The sequence below is a fragment of the Tenebrio molitor genome, chromosome 2 (genome assembly GCF_963966145.1).
Source record: "Tenebrio molitor chromosome 2, icTenMoli1.1, whole genome shotgun sequence".
Lineage (NCBI taxonomy): Eukaryota > Metazoa > Arthropoda > Insecta > Coleoptera > Tenebrionidae > Tenebrio > Tenebrio molitor.
The window spans coordinates 8,098,211-8,123,397 of record NC_091047.1 but is presented as its reverse complement, the minus strand read 5'-3'; the positions used below and the strand labels follow the sequence as shown (position 1 = coordinate 8,123,397).

The 25,187-nt window shown below is 35.0% G+C and overlaps 1 protein-coding gene across 2 annotated transcripts; it reads right to left on the bottom strand.

The window, feature by feature from the left end:
• Window positions 1-2,526: 2,526 nt before the first annotated feature.
• On the bottom strand, window positions 2,527-24,985 carry LOC138123855 (serine proteinase stubble). Of its 2 annotated transcripts, XM_069038691.1 has the most exons (7): window positions 24,739-24,985; window positions 18,966-19,043; window positions 9,130-9,312; window positions 3,619-3,796; window positions 3,354-3,567; window positions 3,110-3,301; window positions 2,527-3,056 (listed from the first exon to the last, which is right to left on the bottom strand). In XM_069038691.1, exons 1-7 carry the CDS (start codon window positions 24,821-24,823, stop codon window positions 2,880-2,882), a joined length of 1,107 nt encoding a protein of 368 aa, XP_068894792.1. In that variant the 5' UTR covers window positions 24,824-24,985; the 3' UTR covers window positions 2,527-2,879. The 2 variants fall into 2 exon arrangements, with proteins under 2 accessions (XP_068894792.1, XP_068894791.1); XM_069038690.1 differs by lacking the exons at window positions 18,966-19,043; window positions 24,739-24,985 and adding an exon at window positions 15,385-15,729.
• Between the last annotated feature and the right edge of the window lie 202 nt (window positions 24,986-25,187).

The window sequence follows — 25,187 nt, the reverse complement described above, 5'->3', positions numbered from 1 at the left end:
GTACGACTTCTGAGATAAAATTAATCATTGACATACTTGTGCAGTTCTAAAAAGATTTATTTTAGCGGATGGAAATTGATTTAATCACTTTGGGCAGATTCAAAATACTGAATAATGGCGTGCAGATCTATGAATCCACCACATACTGGAATATTTTGTGCAACTACGTCAGCAGGAAAAGCCAACAAATTTTTGGAATTTTGATTATTTGTTATGCGAACAGTTTGTAAATCACTTCCAAAGTGTGCAACGCTATCAAGAAAAAAGAAGGAAAACGTGTTTGCGTTATGTAATCGGGTATCCGTATAACAATGTGGTTTTAGAATGTCGACGCAACCCTCATGTAGTATGTTTAAAAAATCAAAAAATGTCTAATCAAAGTCGCCTTTAGCATGTCTTGGTGTTAACTACAGGTTCTTTCGATTTTATCTGACAGATGTCACATATTTATCGTAAGAAAGTTGATATCAGTGTTAAACCACTTCAGTTTGACTTATAAATTCACATTAAACGATAAAGATGGTGTTGACCAATGAACAGAAAGTATTTGTGAGCAAGCAGTACTTGACAGAACCTTGCTTCAAAGAATTTAGAAGATGTTTTGCAAAGGTGTCCATTCTGCAAAATGTTTTTTACAATGCACTTGTCGCACCACGATGTTATCGAATACCTATGTGTGATAACAATTGGAGGAAAATTTGAAGAAATGTTAGTCCCTTACACTTTTTTTTCGTTCGGACATTTAAAATAATACCATCTTTAAAACCACAGTGGACACTTTGGAAGAATTGCAAGTACAGACCGTACAACAATTCCTTTAACCTTTGAACTCAAGTTTTAATTTAGATCTGTACATTCAAAGTAACATTCATTTTCTTTTCAAAATGTGTCTAACCTCAAAATTCACAAAAAGCGGATTAACTTGGAATTTGACATGTATGCAACCAGCCTTGCGAATACTCCACTAACTGCTGGCGGTTTCTCTAACTGTGAGCAAGTGCCTTGGAAAATGTATTTCCTCTAAATTTATACAGGGTGACTTAAGTTTTACCGCCCGATCGATTTAAAATTTTGAAAAAAATTAGAAATGATTGTGTATCGTAGAGTATTGTAAAAATTTTATAATTTTTAATGAAACAGGTAAATATTTCATTGCAATTCAATAACCGCCACATTAATTTACATTATTTTTAACTGAGAGTCCTCTCAAATATTTAGGAAAACATTACCGGTTTTTGAAATAAATGGATTTTGATATTAAAGTGCAAAATTTAGCTATGATTTATTATTAAATTGGGAGGTCACTTCCACAAAAGAGGTTGAGATGGATTGTTTATGGTACCCTTTACGGACTTAAGAATTATGTACTATTGCGATCAAAAAATTTTGGACACTAATGTCATCGTGCTGTCATACATTCTAAAACGACCCTTATGTATTAATAACCTCAATTTTGATTGTGTCAATTTTGAAAATGTGAATGTAAAATTTAGCGAGAAAATATTCAAAAAGTTGTAAAAATCAGACAAATGGAATAGAACGAGGTTTTAATTAATAAAAAATATAAAACAAATACCCAAATGTACTGGCATATTAAAAAAAAATATATTTTAAACCGGTGTCAAATTGACAACAGTTTCATCTTTCATGTGACAGTTTGACAATAAAGCATGATTTAGAGTAATTTTTTTAATGTGACAGAAGTTTGTTGTCCAAAATGTTATGATCGTAATAGTACTAGAAAAGTTCTCAACAGACGTTTGTTGGCTGTTTACCAACAATTAGGTATTTTTATGACATAGTTGTAAATCTTGATCATTTTTCGCTGTTAATGTTAAAATTGGAATAATTCAAAAAATAATAATTTTCTTTTGATGCGAATTTTTGTTTTTCACTAAACAGCCGTGGCTGTTGTAATGTTGGGTTAGAATGCAGTGTTGATGGTTCTTTGATTTTAGTATAAACTATAATGATAAATTCAAATGCAACTTTAAACAGAATTTTTTTAGACATTTAATAAAGAAAGCCAGATATAGATATAACATTAACTCTTAGCCATGAATTTTTGTGTGTGTATTTTTTGCGTAAAATCTATAACCAATAAGTGTGTAAAAGGTAATCCATTTGCTGCAACTGAAAATTACAAGAATTACTCTGCGGAGATGTTTAAATTCACTGGTAAATTTAATTTTTCCAAATATAAACCCATTAAAATATTTACTAATTGCAATTTCCAACTTTCAGTTTCTATTTTTGTAGTAACGAAGAGCTTGAACTGGTCGTTGCGATAACGACCCTTTGTAATTTTTTACATTCATTACGATACAAGTTAAAATTAAATTTAGGTTGAAAGGGTCCCTGACAGCGCCTAATATGGAATACGAAGCTTATTAGGACGTTCAAAGCGCTGAACTTAATTTTCATCCGAGAATACCAATAACGATAATTATATCCTGAAAGCAAGTTTCGTCTTTTCCTGCTTTTATCATTAAATCTTGTTAGGAGTTTTTTAAGAGAAAGGCCTCGCATTACAAAACTTTTAATGTTAATAATCATATTATAAAATTCCTTAATAACACCTTAGAAATTACGCTACCTACAATCTGATACAGACTTACAGCTTATTAGCACTATTCTGTTTCAATCCCTGCCGAATTGCACAATCGATCACAGGGGTTAAGTACAACAATAGTAATGGGAACATCGCTAAATTAGACTTGCCAGACAATCTCCTAATAAATACTTAACACAATCGAATCTACTTAAGTAAGCTGTTTTGGTATTTTCTTTAATGCTAAACAATAAATAATTTCGTTAATCACTCTACCCACCCATTACGAATAATTTACTATTCTTGATCACACTGGCACGCTCTATTCTCAACCCATTACTTTGTCTATCCAAGGCACGAATTTCTGGATGTTGGTGTACACTCCTGGCAGGTGCTCTCTGCCGCAGCCTATCCCCCAGGAAACTAGACCTATTAGAGTTCTTCTGCCCTCCACCGTGAGGGTCAAAGGTCCACCGGAGTCGCCTTGGCAGGAGTCTCTTCCTCCCTGTTGAAAACTCTTTTAATGTAAAATGTTGCAAAAGAATTGTCAGTACTGACTTCCTTGTAGCCCGCACATAAGAACACATCGTGGATGGTCTCTCTTCGACCAGCGGCGCGGAACCATCTTTGGCATCGATCATTGGTAATTACTTCGACGTCGACTTCTTGCAACACCGAGGGAACAGTCGCTTGGCCGTGGCGGGTCCGCCCCCAGCCTGCCACAGTGGCCATTTTCCCGGGCAACTTCAACTGAAATCATTCCACAAAAATATTTTTCATTCACTTTTCAGACAAGAATTACCGCTGGCGAGGGAAGACAGACCGGAATAATGTGCTGCTTGAATCTCACATTTCTATCCAGCTTCACCAAAGCCACGTCGTTCTTGAAATCCGATGGAGAGTACGCCGGATGGACCTCCTTCCTCTCCACCGTATACTCCTCGTGGGCCAGCTTCTCGTCTTGATCTCTGACATCCCACTCGCCCAGTCTCACTCGAATGTTCCCGTTCGCTGTCCTGCAGGATCGTTCAAAGGATTACAGGATTCAAACTAGTCTCACGACTCACGTTGCAACACAGTGTGCAGCTGTGATAATCCAGCGTTCGTTGAGCAAAGCTCCACCGCAGGCGAGTTTCTTTGTGAGGAAGCCCGTTTTGATGAGGGCCACTTGCCAAGGATGCGAACCAAAGCCTGTGGAATGCCCTCCCACGATCCTGTTGCTTCGCGTATACAACTCACCGCAACCTAAAATAATCATTGGGTGAGATTTGCATTTTAAACCTACCTAGTTGGAGGGTGCTGCAGGAACGTGAAACGAAATGCCGAGCTGAGGTTCAGGATTTATACATGAATAGGGGAGGATCTGTATAAATTTAAAGGGAGTTAACATTGATCTTTTATTACCCTTGGTGTAAAATTTTGTGTTCTCGCCTCCCAAATTATACAGCCAGAACAGTATCTTCTAATTATCTCACTCACAAGCAAAATAACAAAGACTCATTTTTAAACTTGTATTAATCAGTGGTTTCGTTGTAACAGCATTCTTATCTCACGAATGAAATTTCCCCGGAAAAAGATTCTATCAGGGTGGACGGACATTTTTGTAAATAAAAATACATATCAGTCATTGACCTCATTGTTTCCTTCACTAAAGAGGTTTTTAGCCTTTGATTTTGATTCATGTTCAAACGTAGTATCAAAATTGTTACTCCGAGGTGCAATTCATTAGCTAAATCTTTTATGAAATGTTTAATTGCTTTCGTCCAAGTTAAGCTTTTGCACCATTTTAATATGCAGATTAAGATAAGTTAAGTGAAAATTTAAAGAAAACATGAATAATACAACACTCTCGTTTGTCGTAAATTATTCGTTAAACCCTTAAGTAAATGAAATCTGCAGTACGACAATAAATTAACATAATAATTTAACCTTGTTATTATTGTTTTTACAGTATAAAATTGTTGCTTCACATTATACATTGCTGCTAGTTTAAACTGTAATGAACAAATATTTGTTTCATTAGTTTGGTAGTTTTGTCTGAAATATTTTAATAAGAGTTATTTATATTTGATGGTCTCACTGATGTCTCTAATAACGTACAGTTTTTTAAACAGAAAGTAGAATTTTGTTACTAAACTAAACACAAGTAAATATAAAAGGCAAACAGAATTGTTTTAATTAAAATCCTTTATGTAAAGAGATCTTTCCTTTAGTTACTGATATCATTCAGATTTTTTTTTGTGAGATTCTTGTATACAGAGTGTCCCAAAAATGGCGTACTAACGGTACACTACGGTGTAGAAGAGATTATCGTAAACATCAGAAAAATGTTAAAAAAATTCTATTGAACTTATTTGCTGATTTGGCGGTCTTTGAAAGTGGCACTTAACAGGTCAATTATTTTAAAATACCTATATGTATGAAATTGTCATGACAACTACCTCTAATCGTATTTATTATCACAAAGTACAAGATCACTCACTACCAATATTTAATCCTGCATAATAGAGAATTTAGAAGCTTTGGAAATCGAAAAAAATATTTTAAATCCACTACGGTAACATTGCAAGGTAATGATGTACGAATATATCTTTGTTTACATTGTATTACCGTTAATAATAATAATAAAAATAATTAATTTTTTTGTACGCAAATTTTGGGACAGCCTGTATAATATACATGTTTTTTATATCGGGTGTTCAGTTGAATTTATTCTCAAAGTTGGCGTTGAAGAGTCGATTGTGAACGCACTGTAGTCTGCAAAGTAAAAACACAACAACGCAAAAAGTGAGGTTAGATTTATTAAACAGCTTATCCCTGATCTGTATTCTGTGGTGTGTTCACAATCGATTCTTCAACGCCTTTGAGGATAAATTTAAATGAACACCTGATATAATAATTATATTAGATTTCAAAATGGTTATTCAAATTTAATAAATGTATTAATTAATGAAAAAAATGTCAAGAGATTTAATTCTCAATCTCGAGATGTTTACATACATTTTCCTTTTCTAACATTTTTTCACATGTTTTTAACAGGAATGGGGCCACTAGTTATGACAATTTTTCTACCCAGTGGTTTTCAAACGACTGCTTGTTTCTTGCAGTTTAATAAAATATTCCAATTTACTCGTAGATAATATTCTAAATTTCTTAGTGGCTCCTGCGTGCCATATTTGTATATTCTTTGACAAAAGCCAAAGGAAGACATCACATTTAGTTCTGACAGAGATCTCTCTTAACACATTTTTTAAAATAAATATTTCTTCTTGAATTCTTGACTTCTTCACTTAAAATAATATATTTTTCATTTAAAATTTATTTGAAGACCAACACTCTTGTCAACACTGATCATTCTGATTGGTTTGAATATTTAAGAGAACTGAACTATGCTCCTTATTCCCACTAAATATAATCTGTGCCAAAATGGAAAACCACCAACAGTGCATTTTCACCCAAAAGTGCAACAATTACAACTGACAACGGCGTTTCATCAAAAATAGAAAAGTAGGGTTAGATTGTCTCAGTGTATTACAAATTGATTATAATTATCCAAATTCTATTTTTCCCCCAGTTTCGTTAATAATATTATTGTAGGCCGATCTCTGGCAAAGAGCAATAGCAAACTTGGATTAAAAATAAAACCAACCAAAAAAAGAAAAAATTACTAACTGTGGTGAATTATTTTTATTTGACAATCTGATTCAACAGTTGGTGATTTTATGATTTTGGCACAGGCTTTATATTCTATTATGCAAATATAGTTCATAAAAAATTACTCCTTAAATTTCCATGTAATGTATTTTTTGTACTCATAGCCTTGAAAGCAACGCTTCCAACATCCAACGCTCGCTCCGAAACGAGTGCTTCCCGGTCGACTCGAATGTAAAAATTGCAAAAAACACTGGCCCTTTGAGGCATTTAAAAAAAAATCTGTCTTTATAATAATAAAATTTAGTTCATAAAATACAACTTCCCTGGGTTATCCTCCATTAAAAAATTACGGAAAGATTTATAATCGTTGAAAATTGTTCCTACAAAATTCACAAATTGTTGCAAAAATTGAAATATCAAGTGAAGCAATTGTTTCCAATAACCAAAGATCACTGCCTACTTGGTTTTATGTTCGTTTATATTTAATATATTAAAACAAAAAAATTTAATTTAATTTTCGTACAAAAAATATTGTACGAACCACTTGCGTGAAGACATCTTCCGTTCATTCGCGCATTAATTAAAGGCACTCGCTCCTTCGTCGCTCGTGCTTTAAAAAATGCGCTCATGCGGGAACATCGTCTTCCCGCACTTGGTTCGTAAATAACTATTCGGTACTGATACTGGAAAGAAAACAGTAGGCACTTAAAATATTTTTGAGATATTGGAAATATCGTATCTTCGTTTTAGAGTTGGCAGCCATGTCTCACATTGTTAGTAACATAAATCTTAATAATGTAAATGGTGTGGAATTAGGGATGTGTGAATTTCGAGCAGATTCAAAAGCAAACATTAGGCCCAGAGCGTATCAGGCTTGTTATTTGTATTTGGATGAGAATACCTGACTGCGAACACAAATCAAGATGGAGCTGTGCCGTGTTTACTTTTAAAACTTATCCTGCTATAAATTACCACGCCGTACGATTTAAATTTACATTTATAATATTTTAAAAGTCCACCAAACAATATTCTACCTGTTAAACAAACAGTCAAATAAATATTCAAATAAAAAGTTATCAACAACTAGCATCAATTAATTAAGCAATTAGCTGATCTTAAGTCAGAGAATGTTGTTTCAGATAAGCATATCAACTTAAGACGATCGCAGGTTTAGCAAACAATTCAAGAAAACTGGTTTGATCTTGCGGTCATATCAAAATGTTCCACAAAGGCTAAAAATGTGTATTTCACTTGATTCTATCGAATTTGAATCTACTCCAGGTAACTTTATATAAACTAGGCAAAAATGAATAGGGAATTTTTCCTTTTTTAAATTTTTTATAAATACAGTTTAAAATTTGTAAAGAAATGTGTTAGAATTATATCAATACATATACAATATCATTTTAAATTTATCTTGTGTTTAAGAATACGTGGATTGGGGCAATTATTTTGCTTTCCAAGAAAAATTGTGGAATTCCCTATTCATTTTTGCCTAGTTTACTTACTAAGTTTAAGACAGTATTCTTAGTGATTTACCTATATAAAATTTCGAAATTAAGAGCTTTAGTGATTGTAAAACAACTATTTTTCTGAGGTAATGGTTTTTAATCCAGATAATAAATTCAAATATCAAGTAAATTAATCTTCATTGAAAAAATTTACGCATCCAATTAAAGAAGCATTCAGGGTACTTTTCTAGATTCCGCGTTATTATCGGAAATTTGTGTATTGTACACCAAAAATGTTATGTACTTAAGTTGATTAATTGACATTGTCAAATAAATTAAAAAAAGAACAGATGGAAATACAGCAAACTGATATTATAATATTCATTTTTCATTACAAAATCTCATAACTTTGGTTTAATATTTTCAAACGTAAATAGCTCCCCTGTTGACTTTGATCTACATAACAAGATCTTGTTCTTTATTTCCTTTTTTCCTAATTTAAAAAAAAAATATGTGTAGGTGTTATCAAACAAAATCCCCCTTGTCTCAACCTTCAAGCTTCAGCTCTTGTACTTTGATTATTAAGAAAACAAACGATAAGTTGCGTCAACATTTAAGTTCCTCTCAAAATCGATAACTCGAAATGAAAGTAACTAAAAAAACCTCTGGAACTCCCGAACTAGCTGATTTCAATCAGACCAACACCGTGCATACCAAAACATTTTAAGTAATTAAAATTACGACACGTCTGAACACAATATGATATTCATACAGGATTAAGTGCAATAGCTTTCTTTTGAAAACGCGATAGCAATCAAAACCATAATTAAAATTTTTATGTGAGCATATTCTTCGTACATAATAGAGTCTGCTATGTTTCAGTCTTTCCAAATGTTTTTAGAGAAGACACTTTCCACCGGATGTGGAGGTTTCCTCTTTTCCGGAATGAGTATCTCACACAAGAACCAAGCTTAATAAAGCATTATTAATGAAATGGGATTCTTTTCGGGATATTTTTGGTCATTTCAGGGTGTTGTGAATGTTCAAAGGTCGTCAGCATCTCCGCACTGCTTGTGCATACAAGTAACTAACTACACAAACCAGACAGATGAAGAAACATTTCCTGTGACAATTAAGAAACCGTGCCTTTTAACGACGAGGGTGCTAAGTGTTAGTTTGTGTTAATGTTACCCCTGGCGTTGGGAGGTTGGACGTGCGGCTCGTTTTGGTAGCCCTCTTCGTGCGGGGGTGGTCTGTCGTCTCCGGGGTCGTGGTAGTAGGGTCTGTAAGGCGGTCTGTCCACGCTGTTGGAGTCCGGGTGGTCCGGGTCCGGAGGATAATATCCCACTAGATGATAAGTGTCTAGTTTTGTTAGTTCTTAATGTTAGTTTGATGACAACTGACACGATCGATCGTTAAGGACAACATGAACATTTTATGTACATATCCAGGGCCGCATCGGCCCGAACTTACTAGCATTATTGAGGACACCTACGTCAGGATGGTGAGTAGGTGTGTGCACGTCTCGATCAACGCAACATGCCCAGATCATCCCCCCGGAGCAGAGGTCGAGGGGGCGGCCGCCCCCCAGTACGCAGCTGATGGAGAGACCGCACTCGTATTTCACCCCGCGGAAACGGCACGACTGGGGAATCACTGAAAAAAGACTCAATTAACACAAAAGAACGGGACGTTATTAGCGACGACCAAATAAATTCGAAAGTTGGCCCCCGTTTAAAGGGGGAAAGGAGTTCAACAATGGCAGCGCCCCGATACTTGAAAAAAGAACTTCCGTCATTATTTTTCGGGGTTACGGTGCCGTAAATCCCACCTAATGGCCGGAGCATCAGGGTGGTAAGGTTTATTCGAAAGTTGAGTGGGTGACGGTGGAAGTGTTTGCGTTTACTTGAAACGAGTTTAGTTAAAAAACGGTGATTTATTTTGGTGGCCGGAATGCAAATGTGAACCGTATTAGGTAGATCCGCGGCGGAAAATTTCGCTCGGAAAATGACATCACGGAACGGCGTAATGAAAAAGTAATATTGCGATACAAAGTTATATTAAAAGCGGGTCATATTAAAAGCGAAGAAGATAAAAAAGACGATGAACTTGAAATTTCCATTAGGGACGCTCTGAAAGAGGCAAACATCGAGGATAAAACACGCGCAATGTAAACTGAGATTCTAAGCAATTTATTTGTTTCATTTGGACGATTAGTCTGTGGAGGGTGGCTATAAAAGAGAATTCGATGCAATTCTCCTAGGGGCGATTTAACGGGTGCACCCACATACCAAGTTCTTTTTTAGAACAATAAAATATGAATCGATGAAAATATTAAAACGTAAAACTAATTTTCTATTATTTTAATTGTATAAAGGATATTGCTAAAATTGTTAACTAATTAATGAAATTGTTTTAAATTATATAAAGTATGGTTCTTTGTTTTCGAGCACCTAGCTTTAAATATTCTGTATAAATAGGCAAATAAATACATTCTAAATTAGTAATATAAATACTTTATTTTGCCCTTTTCGGATACCTGTACAATATAAACATTACACATAACTAAACCTAAAATATCAATTCCAAAAGTTTCCAAAAACTACCTTTTTTATTTATATCCCCCATCCCTCTCTTTCTCTGTCCTTTCTCTCCTCTTCCATATCTCTTTTATCCATCTTACTTCCCTTCCGTCTTCATTCTGTATTGCTCCCAGTGCCTTTTTCTCCCTCTCTCTAATTTCGCTACATCCATTCCACATGTGCTCGATTGTCTCTCTCTCCTCATAGCACATTCTGCACCTTCCTCCAATACCTGTTTTCTCTCTCCTCGTTTCCAGATCTGAATCTCGCCATCATTTTTCTTTCTCTTGCGCTGTCTCTCCCCATGTACTCCGTCATACACATCTCATACTCCCTGTTGTATCTGGATTCTTTGATTTTTTCCCTTCTTTCTTCCTCGTCTCTGTCTTTGTTCCTTTCACTCAGCTCTATATTCATCCATCTTCCCTTTGCTTTCAATTTTTCCACTTCTTCACTGGCATACCCATTCCTTCTTCGCCGTGTTCTTTTTATTATCTCTCCAGAAATCCGTTAGTATCTGGCATCCATTTTGTCGTAAAATTTTGCCGCTCTCTTTCGCGTTTTCACTCTCAGCTTATTTCTCTTGTATTCTTCCCTCACTGTATAACCTGGCGTTTCTCTGTCCACTCCTTGCACCCATCTTAAATATTTTCCTTGCACTCTCTCTACCTCCTCTTATTCCTTCCGCCCCCAGATCTCTGCCCCGTACATCAGTATACTCTCTATCATGCTCTCAAATATCGTCATTCTCCTCCTGAAAACACCTCCCCACTTTCTCTCTCCTATTCCCCAAACGCATCCCACTACCTTATTTGCTTTCCTCACTGTCTCTCTGATGTGTGCTTTATGCGTAGCTCTTTCGTTGAATGTGTAACCTAAGTATTTGAAGTCGTTTACTCCTTCTATTTTCCTTCCTTCCCATTTCCACTCATTCTCTTCACTCTCTCCTCTTTCTCTTATTGAGCACCATCATTTTCGTCTTCTCAATATTCTCTTCCAGCTTTTTCTTCCTCACATAATTTTCCAGGCTCCTCATCATTTCGTTCATTTCTCTCTCAGTCTTTGCTACTACATATTACCAAGTCACCCGCAAATGCCAGGCTCGAAACTTTCTCTCTACCCACCACACTCCCCCCCGCTTGTGCTTTCTTTAACATTTCATCTATATCTGCCACATATATCGTAAATAGCAGGGGGCTGCGCGGGCAGACCTGTCCCTTTCCCTTTGTCGCCTCAAACAAACCATTCACCTTTACGTTGTCAAACGCCGCCCTGAAATCTACAAAGAGTGCACACATCCTCCCCCCTTTCTTCTTTTATTCGCTCTTTGTTAAATGGTCTAAAATGTATATATTGTCCATAATACCCCTTCTCTTTCTGATTCCTTGTTGACTGTCTGATACCACTCCTTTTTCCTCGATCTTCCTCTTCATCCTTTCGCTCAAACTTGACGCATACAATTTATACCCTGTCTGTGTTTAGCAGAGTTATTCCGAGGCAGTTTTATACTTTGTTTTTCTCGCCCTTTCTGCACTAGGTTCCTCTCCGGTGCCTTTCTCTTTTTCAGTTTTCTTATTTGTCTCTCTACCTCTTCTACTATGATATCTGTTTCCTCTGGCGTCGTCTGCTTCTTCTTCATTTCTGTTTCTGCCTTTCCTTTTTCCTTTCTCTCTTCCAGCAGTTCCATGAAGTACTCTTCCCATTCTTACATTCTAAATTAGTATTTTTCATTTTACACTCATTTCAACCTTCTCAGTAATAGATTCTTTCTATTTTTCTTACTTGTATACATTTTGCCTTTGTCTCTCTTCTTTTTATAACTGAACTTAAAAATGCTACTACTATTTTTTAATACAGTTTTAAAATTATCATGAAAGTGTCTTGTTTCCTTTCGCAGGTGAAGTTTAATACCCCACCCAGGAGTAGTCGAAGGCCATGATTACCCAAGGGGGGAAACCACACTTTACTTCAGAGCCATACATTTTTTGAACTCTTAAAATTTAAATTAAATTAATTCATTAATTAAGCGCACTTGCCGTTACGTTTTATAAACAATTTAATTTATATGCCTTGGTTGCAAGGCATAATTGAATTTATTTCCGAAAAGCTTAGGGAGAAATATGAAGTGGAACATAATTTATTCAAAAAACAACGTTGACTATTAAAGAAATGTAAAATCTATTTTAATAATAAGTGATTTTTTGATAGATTTTATCATAAAGTACACAAAATATTATTTTTCTATAATTGATTCAAAAAATTGAAATTCACGCATAGTTATCTGTGCCTGAAGTGGGTCATTTTCTGACGTGTATTTTTTTTTTGCATTATAGAAAAAATATTGTTTATATTTCGTGCGCGAAGATGTTTTTGTGCATTCAAAGGCTTATACTGCCTCGACCTTCGTCTCGGCGTAAAAGACCTTTTCATGCACAAAAAACACTCTCTTCGCACACTTAATATAAAAATAACTATTTTCGACAACTTCTTTTAGAAATTTCAACTTACATTTTTTACTTTTCTCCCTAAGAAGAAAACACCATAATTTCCACCCTAAAACGGGGAAGGAAATATCTAGAAAATATTTTCGTCATTTTTTATTGATCTTTGAAAAGATTAGCATTTTTCCATACTTACTTTGTTCTACTCAGATTTAGTTTTTAAGTGTGTTTTTTACTTGTTATAATGATTGTTGTTACGTGTTTAAAAGTTGTAAAAACGAATGTCTCATGTCTCTGTTGCCATTTAAACTTTTAACAATATACAGTGAGAAAAAAAATTGCAACAGTTCTTCTAACGCCCAACTAGACCTCTACGATAATTATTATTAAACCCTTGGTGGCATATTTTTCATCCTTGAAAATACAATTTTTGTATACTGTACAGATGTTAGACTTTCATTTTCATTATTTTTTTCTCTCTTCTCAGGGATCATTTCTATTCAAAATATATTTTGTTATTTCTACGAGTACCTTCTTTCCTCTGAATGCACTCGTATTTCGTCACAACTTTTAAATCAACACACGATACGTTTGCTTTTTAAATGTATTCCTTTTACTATTTTTTCTAAATACTCCACTTTTTTATTATCTTCATTCGCACAACTTTTGTTTTCTCATGTGGCCCCACATTTACACTTTCTTTTCCCACTGTAATTAATGATCGTGATCTTCATCTGAAATTACTACATTATTGTGCAAAATGGATCTGAACCCAGTTAATAAATCTCCATAGGAAAAAACAGCGATGGCATATCAGTCATCTCTTGTTAACCAACAATTGTGAAGGAATGGAAAAATATTATTTTCGTAAAATGCCATCGAAAAAATATTTCTTTACAGGCAGACGAGCGTCACAACAATAACAAATAAAACAGTCGGCTTACACTTCGCAAATAATTTTTAATTGAGAGATTTGTTTACAATCAACAATGCAAATTTCCAGCGGGTATATTGTCGGTCTAAATGTGTCGTCCAGCTCGTTTAAAAAACACTCAACACATGTTATTCAAATATTAGTTGCCTCCAGCTACCATGTTAAATATGATGTTACAATACAAAATCTGACAAGCTACATTATTAAACAATATTTAACGTACGATTAAACCACGGATTTTCTGCCTGATTAAGTCATTAATGTCCTAATAAAACTCAAACGTAATTAGATACAAAATGTGTATAGCAAGGTGGAAGCTGATGAGAATATACAGAGCCTCTCTAGGTATTCGTATAATGTGTTACAATCTGTCCTACTTAAAATTATTACCCGAATACTGCAACTAACTTGGATAAATGTTAATTGAGGGTTTAGCAATTTTGAGTTGTGTCACGCTATAACACTTTTATGCGGAATAAAAGAAAGCTGTTCGTATAAATTCGCAGTGAATTCCTTCTACACCCTCGATAACTTTGATAACGGGGCCTCGCATAAAATATAAAAATAAAACATAAAATTTTTGCTCGGAAATAAACTGTTCCAGCTATTTTTTATACGTCGTGTGTTATACAGAAATTCATAAAATAGTAAACATGCAGTGGACTGTTTCAATTACATTTTCTCTCCGTGAACTAAAATTTTCATAGCACGAGACGTTAAATTATTTCAACAGAGAAAATACACGTGTCTGAAAATCTGAACTTGTCTACTGAATCTACTGTATTAAATGAGCTTACAACGGAAGTAAGAAAAACAAATCGCGAACCGCTGGTTGTTGCAAGTTCCAGCTTTCCGAACAGTTTTGCAATTTGAAACACAAATGAGATCCCCGAATTGGCATAGTTAATAAGTCGCTCCAACAAGAAGAATCTGTCAAGAGGTACAAAACTGTGACGCACGATGTTCTAATGTTATGGCAGAAGAATTTACATAATTCGCGTAAAACACTTTGCAGCAATCATAATGCGCCAATAAGCACATCTTTCTGCGCCCAATATGAATTTAATTTTCCATCGATTTCACATTTGCACCATTAGCCGCTTGCGTCATAAAGCGACTTTGAGGATTATTATCCTTTATAGGAATCGGCGAACCGTCCTGTCTGAAGAAATGAAAATTGCCCCCGGCATCGAGCAGCTGTCATCGACAAGATCCCGGAACGACGTCGAAACAACCATAAATACCATTAAAAGCTTATTTTGATTTTGCGGACGTCAGAAATTTCGCGAATCAATTTTTTGCTCCAGTGACCCAACCTCGAGGATTTGTTGAAATGTGGTCCAGCATCACACAAAATAACTGTAAGGAGCAACCGATTCATTTGCCGCAATTTACAACCGTTTAGACAATGACAATTAAACGCGAATAGAGCGATCTAATTGTCTGCACTGTTATATAAAAGAAACTAACTGTTGTAGGCCGTTTTTGCACGCAACCAATTGTTAACAGAAGACGGTCCATCATTTGCGAAGAATGCGTTCAAATGGGCTTTTAATTGCGTGATTGAAACACCGCTCCAGACCCGTTTCCGGACTGACCTACATCAACTCCCACGGGTGGTGCCCCAGGTGACCTGGGGTGGTACCCGCGCCCCGGTGGGAACCGCATATGATACAGTTGCGTCGAGGATTCTTCCTGTGAGAACCGACAATTTTTCCGTTGGGATTAGACAATTTCGAAAGCGATTACGATAAGAGGCAGTTTGACGTACTTCGTCCCAGCATGTCGATGAGGCTGTTCTGTTCGGTCGAACCCACTCCTGAGCGCTTGCCGAGGGCGTCCAGCAAGAGCAGCTCCTGGGCCTGTCGCTCGTTGGGCAACGTCCTGACGCCCTCCAGCACCATCACCAGCACAAACACCAGCACACCGCGTCCCATGTTCACGGCACCGCACTCACCTCCTTACTAAGCACATGTGGAGCACAACTTTCCAACGTCGGAAGTACTAAGCGTGTGCTACTGTTGAAGACACCAACAACGAAGATCCGACACGGATGGCATGTAGTGCACTTACAACAAGTGAAAGCTGTTGGGGTTTTGCGCTATTAGAGGAGGCGATTCCGGATCGGGTAATTGCGATGGAATTGTACAGAAATGGGTGGTTGATGGGTGCGGGCGAAGAGCCGCTGGACGTAACCCTATGGGCGCGCGAGAGATTTTCCTCCAGGAATTTCGAGTTAATGCAGTGAAAGCTTCGCTTTGTTTGTTTGGTTAATTCAGTCTTTCACTTTTACCGGTGAGCCAGTTAGTACTGAAAGCGTATAGCGGAACGTCTTCTAGCAATGTCATCGATTGGCGATCGGGATGATTGCCGTTTTTCCCAATTTCCGGAGGTCGCAACAGGAAGAAGGAATAACTTCGCATGCGAATTTTCGGTCGCAGGTGATCATTATCGACATTACGAATTTTGTAATGATATACCGAAACCAAGGATGAGCTAGAGTGTTATGAAACGTTGCACAAGTTCCGAAAACTGGAAGGTTCCATCAGCGCAATTGATAACTCTTCGCAAAGTGCACACATTGGGCAACTCGCAACGGTGAATGCAGTTCTCGCGAATTCCGGATTTATTGAGGAATTCAACTTGAACTAGACCAAGTTTTTGAAACGAAACTTGGCGCTGCTTCCGTTTTTGTCGCTCTTGTTGACTTTTATTTCTGTGAAATGCGTCACACTCAGCTGGCGATTTGTTTCCAGTTTTTATTCAAATGTCTCTAGAAGGGACATGTAACAACGTCCAAAAAGAACGCGTTTCTCGAAAGGGACTCGGGAATTTCTGCAACAGGAGAGCGATTTTAATAAACGGCATGTTTTAAAGTGGATTGGAAAAGTTTGACGGGAAAGTTCGGCGACAATGCAGCAGCTTTATTTTCGTACAAATATGATTTATTTACTTTTCGGATTAAATTGGAGCAGCATTTAAGACACGAATTGTTCTCAAGAGCACTTATCCAATTTTATGGCAAAATAACTATTTGTACTTTCACATTTTCAATAAAAGAAATGCCTGCATTAACGACACTGAAATTTAAGAGAAATTAAAGCAAGGGTGGGGCCGGCTTTCAAAATTTTACCGCATCCAGGAACTACGCAATTATAATTTCCAGTTCTTGGACGAAATCAACATAAGCGGATCGTGTTGCACGTTAAGTACACCGAATAAAAAATTTCGACAATTTGAGAGAAAAAATTCTGGAAAGTTATTTGTAGGTCGTGTTAACTAAAAAAGTCTATTTTATCTATGTCAAACTTGCAAATACAGTCATACTCGGATTTTATTAGAAATCGCGGTTTTCCAAACTATTTGAGAATTTAAAGTAGCTCTGTCTTAAAACATGGACAGATCGTAAACTGCGTCTGATTGGTTGCTTTTAATGTTCGAGTAATATTAATTTATTTGCTCGAAAAGAACAAATTTACAACAACAAAAATAAAAAATAAATCTTGCATCAAGAATTATTTTTCTACTTGATTTATTACTTTTTTCCTATTTTCCTATATTTTCTTTGTAGTTCCCCTATTAGTTTAAAAAATGTGCGGTATGGAAATTTTGAAATTGTTGCTTCAGCTTGTTGACATCAAAATAACTTTGCTGATCATTTTCTTATTATTAAAGAATTTCTCATGGAAATTGAGACCTAAAATTGGAAATTTGCTTCCATCGTGTTTTCGCCTTTAAAAATAGAAATCTCAAGGACTAATCAATCCAAATGTCCAACGCGCTTCAAGGACATAAATCAGAAGCTGATGGTCTAACCAAATGTTCTAAAATAATGAGAGGACGCCATTTAAAAAGTGAGGACGATTTCTTTTAAAAAAGAAATGTCGAGAAAGAAAATATTTCTATTATTCAAAACTTTTGGCACTCATTGTATTTAAATTCTTATCTGAGAATTTACATGACGTTATGGAAATACTCCTATAATGTTCACGTCATTTAAAGAGTTATGGTTTTAGACTTTCACAATTTATTTGTGACAACGTCTAAGACACAATAAAATTTATTTAATTGATTTGAGAGGTAGAATTTTGTAAAATCACGCCATTTTGTAGTATGATATTTTATGGTTTTATGCAAGAGAAAATTTCTATGACTTGAAACAATAAACAAAGAACAAATATTACTCTAGAAGGAGCGAAAAATTATTAATTTCATTAATCCAAGTGACACCGTCTTTTTTAATTTAGTTGGCGTAGTAACCTGGTACATTAGGTGAAGAAATTTAGTACCAAGTGATTTTTAAAGAGTAAAACGAATTTAGTGGGTTGGCACTCCCGAGTAATTGGTATGCCTAGTCATTTGTCAATGAGTTGTCTGTTGATTGGCTTTCTAGGTTAAGATTTGGTTAAAATTTGATTTATTTTGACGTTTGACCTGTCATATTTGACAGTCACGTGTACCAACATAAAATCGTAAATGTGTCGTCAACCGAACAAAAATAATTTCAATCATTAAAAGTCCTCGGGAAATTATAAAAAAATCGGGATTAAAATTTAAATTGGATCTGAGTGGATTCTCCAATCGAAACAAATTAAAGTTATATTTTACGAATTGCGCAACAAGATTATGCATAAAGTTGCTCTAGGCGAACAGTCTTGAAGCAAATCAAATTGTAGACATAAAATCAAATCATCGACTTCCTTCCCTTTTCCATTTCAAGTTTTCTTTAAAGCAATTGAACCAAAAAGTAACAGCGTCATTCACGGCAAAACGAATTAATTCGTGAAAAAAATCAACGATCAGACACGCAATATCGCCCCAAGCGGCCCCATATTAAATTTTCATCCCCGTTCGCGCTCCACGAAATTTCGCCGGTTTCCACCCTGCCACAAAATGTTCATTCGCACCCCTTCGATCGGCTCGCAACAATGCGTTATTAATAATTTAGTCTGTATTATGGCTATTTTTATACGGCCGAGGAAATCGTTAGGAGCTGCAGATGATGACGATAAACGATCGGAAAATATGTATTCAGTTCTGTTGTTGGTGTGGTGCTGATTGGAACCTTGTCGAGAAAACGACAGCTGTCGACCCGCTGAAGACAACACACGTAACAAATCCAATTGTGTTTTCGGTTGGCCTGGATTACTTCTTCGACACTTTTCCGGAAACGAAACAAAAGACATTTTTTCGAGAAGCGTTGTCTTCATTTTAATGCCTAATTATTTTATGTGTGTCACGGCGGAAGGTGACAATAAAATGTTACGAGATGCGCACTATTGTAATCATCATCATTTACATGAGGCTTCATAATCGTAGAGATGTTGGATAACACTGGGTTAAGCTACTTACGGCCGATCTCGTCGAAGAAGCGCATCTTGGGCGGTGGGTACGCGAAATTCTTCTTGTGCGGTTTCTCCGGGGGAGTTTCTGAAACAGTCGGGATGAGACAATGCGACTCGCTCCTGTCAAGTGTGCAATAGGGGTCTCACCGATAAAAATCTATAGGAAAACTGTGTGAACCCTTTAAAGTGCTATAGGTTATATTCAGAGTTACGGTATAAAAGAGTAGAGATAGACGAATACTACGAAATTTATTTTTGTGATCTTGCCTATCAGTGAAGGAAATGAGTAACAGAAAAATAAAAAATTGTGATCACAACTAAAAAAATTACCAAGGCTCTATTTTAAGGCCTTTTTTATTTGAAAAAATCGAAAATTCGATAAATTTAAAATTGACATTTATTTATAAACAATTTCAAGTAGCATTCTGGATGTTCTAATTAAATTAAAAAAAAAAGATTTTCATTCAACCTCTTTAAGCAGAGTTCTTTAGGTATTATCTAAATAAAAAGTAAAGTTGGCAAAATTACCATCTAAGTAATGCTAGATGTAGTGAGTTACAAAATCAAAAAATCACCAACACTGCATTCTAATCCAAAATACAATCGGCAACCCTATTTAGTGGCAAATGAAAGAAAAAGGATTATATTATCGATATATCAACTTATTGGAAATTAGCTACTCGTATAATCGATTTAGCTTTTAGTCTCCAGACTCTCTAATAGTACTATTTTAGACTGATCCACTCCCTGACTTCGAAAATGTAGTCCCTGGACGGTATTGGGATCTATTGGGTGATTCAAAATGATTGTGGATAAGTATGGCAACTGTGTACGAAAATGTATGTGGCAATTCTGTAGGTAGATAAGAGTTGACATTTCTTTGACAGTTCATAGTCGCGCAATTTTGAAAATTGTCAATGTGGAATGGCATAAAAAATCAAATGCACGCATATGAAATGTCATACAAATGTCAACTCTACCCCACTCACACAGTTATGCCACCTAAATTTTCGTACACAGTTGCCATATTTATTCATAATCATTTTGAATCACCCACTACTTAGTTTGATTTTGTCGATTTGATAATTTATATTTTGATTTTTTACGAGCATTCAAATAATCTAAATAAAAAAATTAACTGTTTTGGTTTCTTCATTAGACAACTTAATTCAGGAAGGGTTTTAAAATAAATATTGTCCGAGTGAAAAGTTCGGATGGATTTATTTCTGATGTCTCTAAAATCACAAATCTGTATCAGTACATAGGGAGATGAAATCTAATATGGTTGTCACGTTATTATTCCATCCCCAGACTCCCATTTAAAAGTTTTTAATGGAATTGATTTTTCCAGTAAATAGAAATATACCGTTTTTAAAAATTCCAAATTTAAATTTCTCCAAAACATTGCTCCCTCACTTCTCATTTTTTTAGTGACTGAGGCGATTGGAATAATAACGAGAAACTATTATATATACAGGGTGAAATCGAAATACATCTGAATATTAAAACCCCAGGATCTTCAGACCATTTGTGAAAATCACATGCATTCAGTTTTGGCACATACCTCCGCATGAGGGCATAAATGTACAGTTTAAGCACAAAAGTTTAATACGCCACTGATATCATGTTAGGAAGAATGCTAAGAAAAAAGTTATGGAGTGCAATTCAAAAAACGTGCAAAAAGTTTTTCTTTCATTGTATTTTTACACGTTTTTGCGTTTACACGTTTGCGGTTATTCGTGTTTCCATTAATTAGCGCTTCCAGGAGCGTCTCGTTCGGGATGGAATTAAGTTAAAATGGATTTTATGAATCTAAAATGTTTAACCAGATTTTCGGTTTTCGGTTTATTCACGTATTGACTATACAATTGTTTATACAGGTTACAGGTGTCCCAAAAGTACCACCTTTCCTTGAAAATGCGTCATCTAGAAGTGTTATGGAGTAATGAAAAATAGTTTAAAAAATTCAATATCTACTTCTACGGTGACTCCTGAAATGGTTGAGCGCGTTCACAGCAACATCGTTAAAAGAATCAACGCATGTTTAGACGCAAATGGGCAAAATTTTGAACATTTATGTTAATAAAATAATTTTTGTTGAAATGTTTGATTGTTGTGTTTCCTCTCAAGCTCATCAAAATGGTTGCCTAGGTTTTCAATAATACAATGCTATTACGTATTTCTAGGTAGAGGTAATTCTCTAGTCACAGCGTTGCCTTTTTTATATTTTAAAATTGCGTATATTTCCTAAATGGAGGGTCAAGATTTTTAACAAATATTTTTTCAGCACTCTACCACATTCCTAAATGACGTAGGGTCGGTGGAGAAATAAAACTGGGACACTTAAAATTTAATCTATGTAAATCAGACCATTGAATTGTCAATTTATTTGTCAGTGTCTATATAATATGTCATACCAAAGTTAACCTATTTGTGATAAAGCCGTAATTAAACCATGCAAATCTGTAAATTTTGACTTATGTTATTGTCATTTTTGTCCCAGTTTTATTTGTCCATCGACTGTACCTTCAAGGAAAGGCGGTACTTTTGGGACATCTGTATTATGATGTATGTAATTCAATTTCACCCTGTATTTTATAAATTTTTTTTAATTTACCTATGAATTTTTTCGAGTGAAGTTGAAAATCACAAAAGAAAGAAAGAAAGAGTATTGACAACAAGTCTTCAAGAATAAATTTTCATGGTATAAATCTCTTCTTTCAGTACTGAGCCCACTTTTTTCTCTTTTTTCCAAGTTTAAACTCTTAAACAATTTTCTCCATCTGGCTGATCTCAATAAAAAAGTGAGCACGGCATCGAGACCGGATTCTGTTTTATCATTACGGATATTTCTATCAATTGAACACATCATTTCTTCTTGCACCGTTTTGGCTCAAAGCGAATATAAAAAACGTCATGATATATTCGCAAAAATTATACACATGAATTTAGCAGTTAAATTCAATTTATTAAAGGATACACAACCACATTACATTTATAAACCAGAAAGTTGTTTAGAAAATGACAATTACAAATTATATTTTGATCGCACAGTTTTAACTGACATTCACATTCAGCATAACAGACCAGACATTATTATTTTAAATAAACAACAAAAGCAAGCATATCTTTTAGATATAGCTGTTCCAAATTCACACAATATAACACAGACATATAATACAAAAATTAATAAATATTTAGAACTCTCAGTTGCTATGAGAAATCTTTGGTGTTTAGAAAAAATTTCGATTTTACCATTTATAATTTCAGCAACAGGAATTGTACCTCAATCTCTTTTTAAAAATTTAAAAATTCTGGATTTAGATAACACATTGGTAATTGAAATTCAAAAAGGTATATTATTATACTCATGTCACATCGTGAGGAAATTCCTTAACATTGACACGGAACATAAAACACAAAAAAGTCAAAATGTGGAGGCGAGACGCCGGTAATTATGTTGATAAGCACTGCACTATTACTTGATAGTATTATCCGTAATAGTGTATGTACTCCGGCAAAATTGCCGTGCCGCCGGGTGGAGGTGGGATACGAATAATAGTACATCTCAATTATTATTATTCCTCACGTAATAAATATAAAAATAAAATGATGAGTAGCAATAGCCCGAGTGCCTGTCAATTGGTCGATAATTTTCTTTCTAGTGCCTGAATGCACACGAGAGGAAATTATCGATAATTTGACATGCACAAGGGATGTTTTGGACTATTTTCTGAAAAAAAAATTAAAGTTGCAGAAAAATAAATTTATGAATACGAAAATGCATTACTTAATTATTAATTTTTCTGTAATATTTACATCTTGCTTTTTGAAAACATCTTGCAAATTATAGAGGTATACTCCGTACTCTGATAGATTGCACGTTTTTTGACAGAAGACAGACACAGAAACTGGTTTGGCGGGAATTAATCTGCAGGGATACAACGGTTTTCTACATAACGTGAAACAATTGAGATGGAGAGCTTAGTATTTTTCACTGTTTTATGTTTTGGAACTAGAATTTAAAAACGTGCAATCTATCACCGTACGGAGTATACCTAATTAATACAATAGTCCAATTAGCGCATATTGCATTAGTGTATTATGCATGAATTTAATTGATGCTCCAAAAACAATTGAATGCATAGTACATTTTTACATTCGTCGTTATTCCATAAGATGATTCCTTTTGTTCGCAATGTGCATTACAATATGTAATAAATAACTGTTTTAAGTGCACCGGTCAACTTTTGTCTATCTGGATGCAACAAATGTTGTAAATAATATATTTTTTTTATAGTAGCACATACACGTCTTTCAAAAGCAAATTAAAGCTAATTTTAATTATTTGGATTAGATAATCACTGTATCTATACTACACATACATTATTTATTTATAACATTTTGTGGATTTGGTAATCAATCAATAATAATTAATTAATTAAATGTTTGTCAGTGGCTAAAAAAATCAGATCAGATCAAATTTTTGAAGGGAACAAATAGTCAATTTTTCCGAGTTCTCGAGTGCTTTTGTTGTTGTGGAAATAAGCACGAGTCGAAGACAAGTGAAAAGTGAGGAAAAATTTACGGGAACTAAGTCACATACGTGGGAGATTGGACAAGAAAATCGCACGCCAAACCAAGTAATTAGGTGAAGAGATGCATTTATTTTAAATGTGAAATCTGCAATGTTCAAGTTTTCATGATAACAGCGATTAAAAAATTATTGTGGCCAATAGCATGCACGAAAACAATTTCCAGTGACTAATTCTTTTAAATGGTCAAGAATTTCCGTTGTTGTCACGACAATCACACCAAGTGCAAGCTTTCTATTGGTATTTTTCATTAAGTTTTATTGAAAGCAAATCCATGTTTTTAAATACAATATTGAGATAATATTTTCCTGCCTTTTTGTACTTTAAGAAAATTTTATTTATTTAAAATTTAAAAGCTTGTGGTTTTAAGTGATTTTTAATAATAGCACATTTTTAATTTAGTAAATTAGGTTGCAGTCATTTACAGTGAAACTGAAGGTGCAAAAACATGAAAGTTATGTCAAACGGTGATGCATCCGTATATCAACAGATTTCAATTTCTGGATACACCTATGTATCCAGAAATTGAAATCTGTTGGATACCTTATCCATCATGGTCATGAAATAGGACATTCATTTAAAAACTAATAATAATAATAATACAAGCCATGACAATGGATAATATGTAATAACAATTGTTAATGGTTGCATTTTTTAATATATAAAAATTTTTAATAAGCAAAAAGAATTTAACAATTTTGAAATTTTTGGTGCAGTACTTTGTGTTCTTCCGAATTAATCAGTTTATTATTTTTAAGTGAACAGAACAGAAGGTTTTTCCAAAATAAATAAATGGTTTTTATATCATTAAAAAATTGTCTCCAAGAAACGAGTTAATTCCAAGTTTACAAAAATTGTATATTAATTCAAAAATTATTTTTGGAGATATTTCAAAAAAATGTGTCTACCTAGTTTTTAATTTCTGGTCATCCATTTTACTATCATGAACACATCTCTGCAATTAATCCTAAACGTTCAGAGGTCCCTGAGAACAACTTGATGCATGTGCAGAAACTGCATAATAGATTTTTTTGCCACTTTAACAATCGCCAAACTTGTGCCATACCAAAAAAGCTTTTGAAAATAATTCTGCACTATAAAGGGCTAACCCAGCAACAGCGCCTCCGTTTCACTTTCTTCCCGGCTAAACAGATCCGTATTGCACCCACCGAACCTGCCTCGTACCTTTGATCTCATTTTCAGAACACTCTGTAAACACGCCAAGCACGGAACACAACACCAGCAATCTTAAGCGGTAATTAAGTCGCATTTTCGTTCCGGGAAGTAGAGCGTGTTCTTTTGTTTTCACTGATCGTCTTCCATGAATTATTGAACGCGCACCATCAGATCGAGCGTCTTCGACCGACCGAAATCGATAAATATTCGATCCTAATCCCGGCAGAGCTGCGGACACAACTGAGAGTAAAAACACCGAGTCACACTTACATCGGAGAAATTTTAATCTTAATTTTTAGACCGGTGGCTATCTCAAAACATATTTTCGTTTTTCAATCATTTCTCTTTTGCGCCGAGCGAAAAGCGACCTTAACACTGAAGACTTAAGGGCGGCGCCGGTCGACCGTGGAGGCTCTAATTAGAACAATCGTTCGGAAATCAAAAGTTTTTGCTAGAGC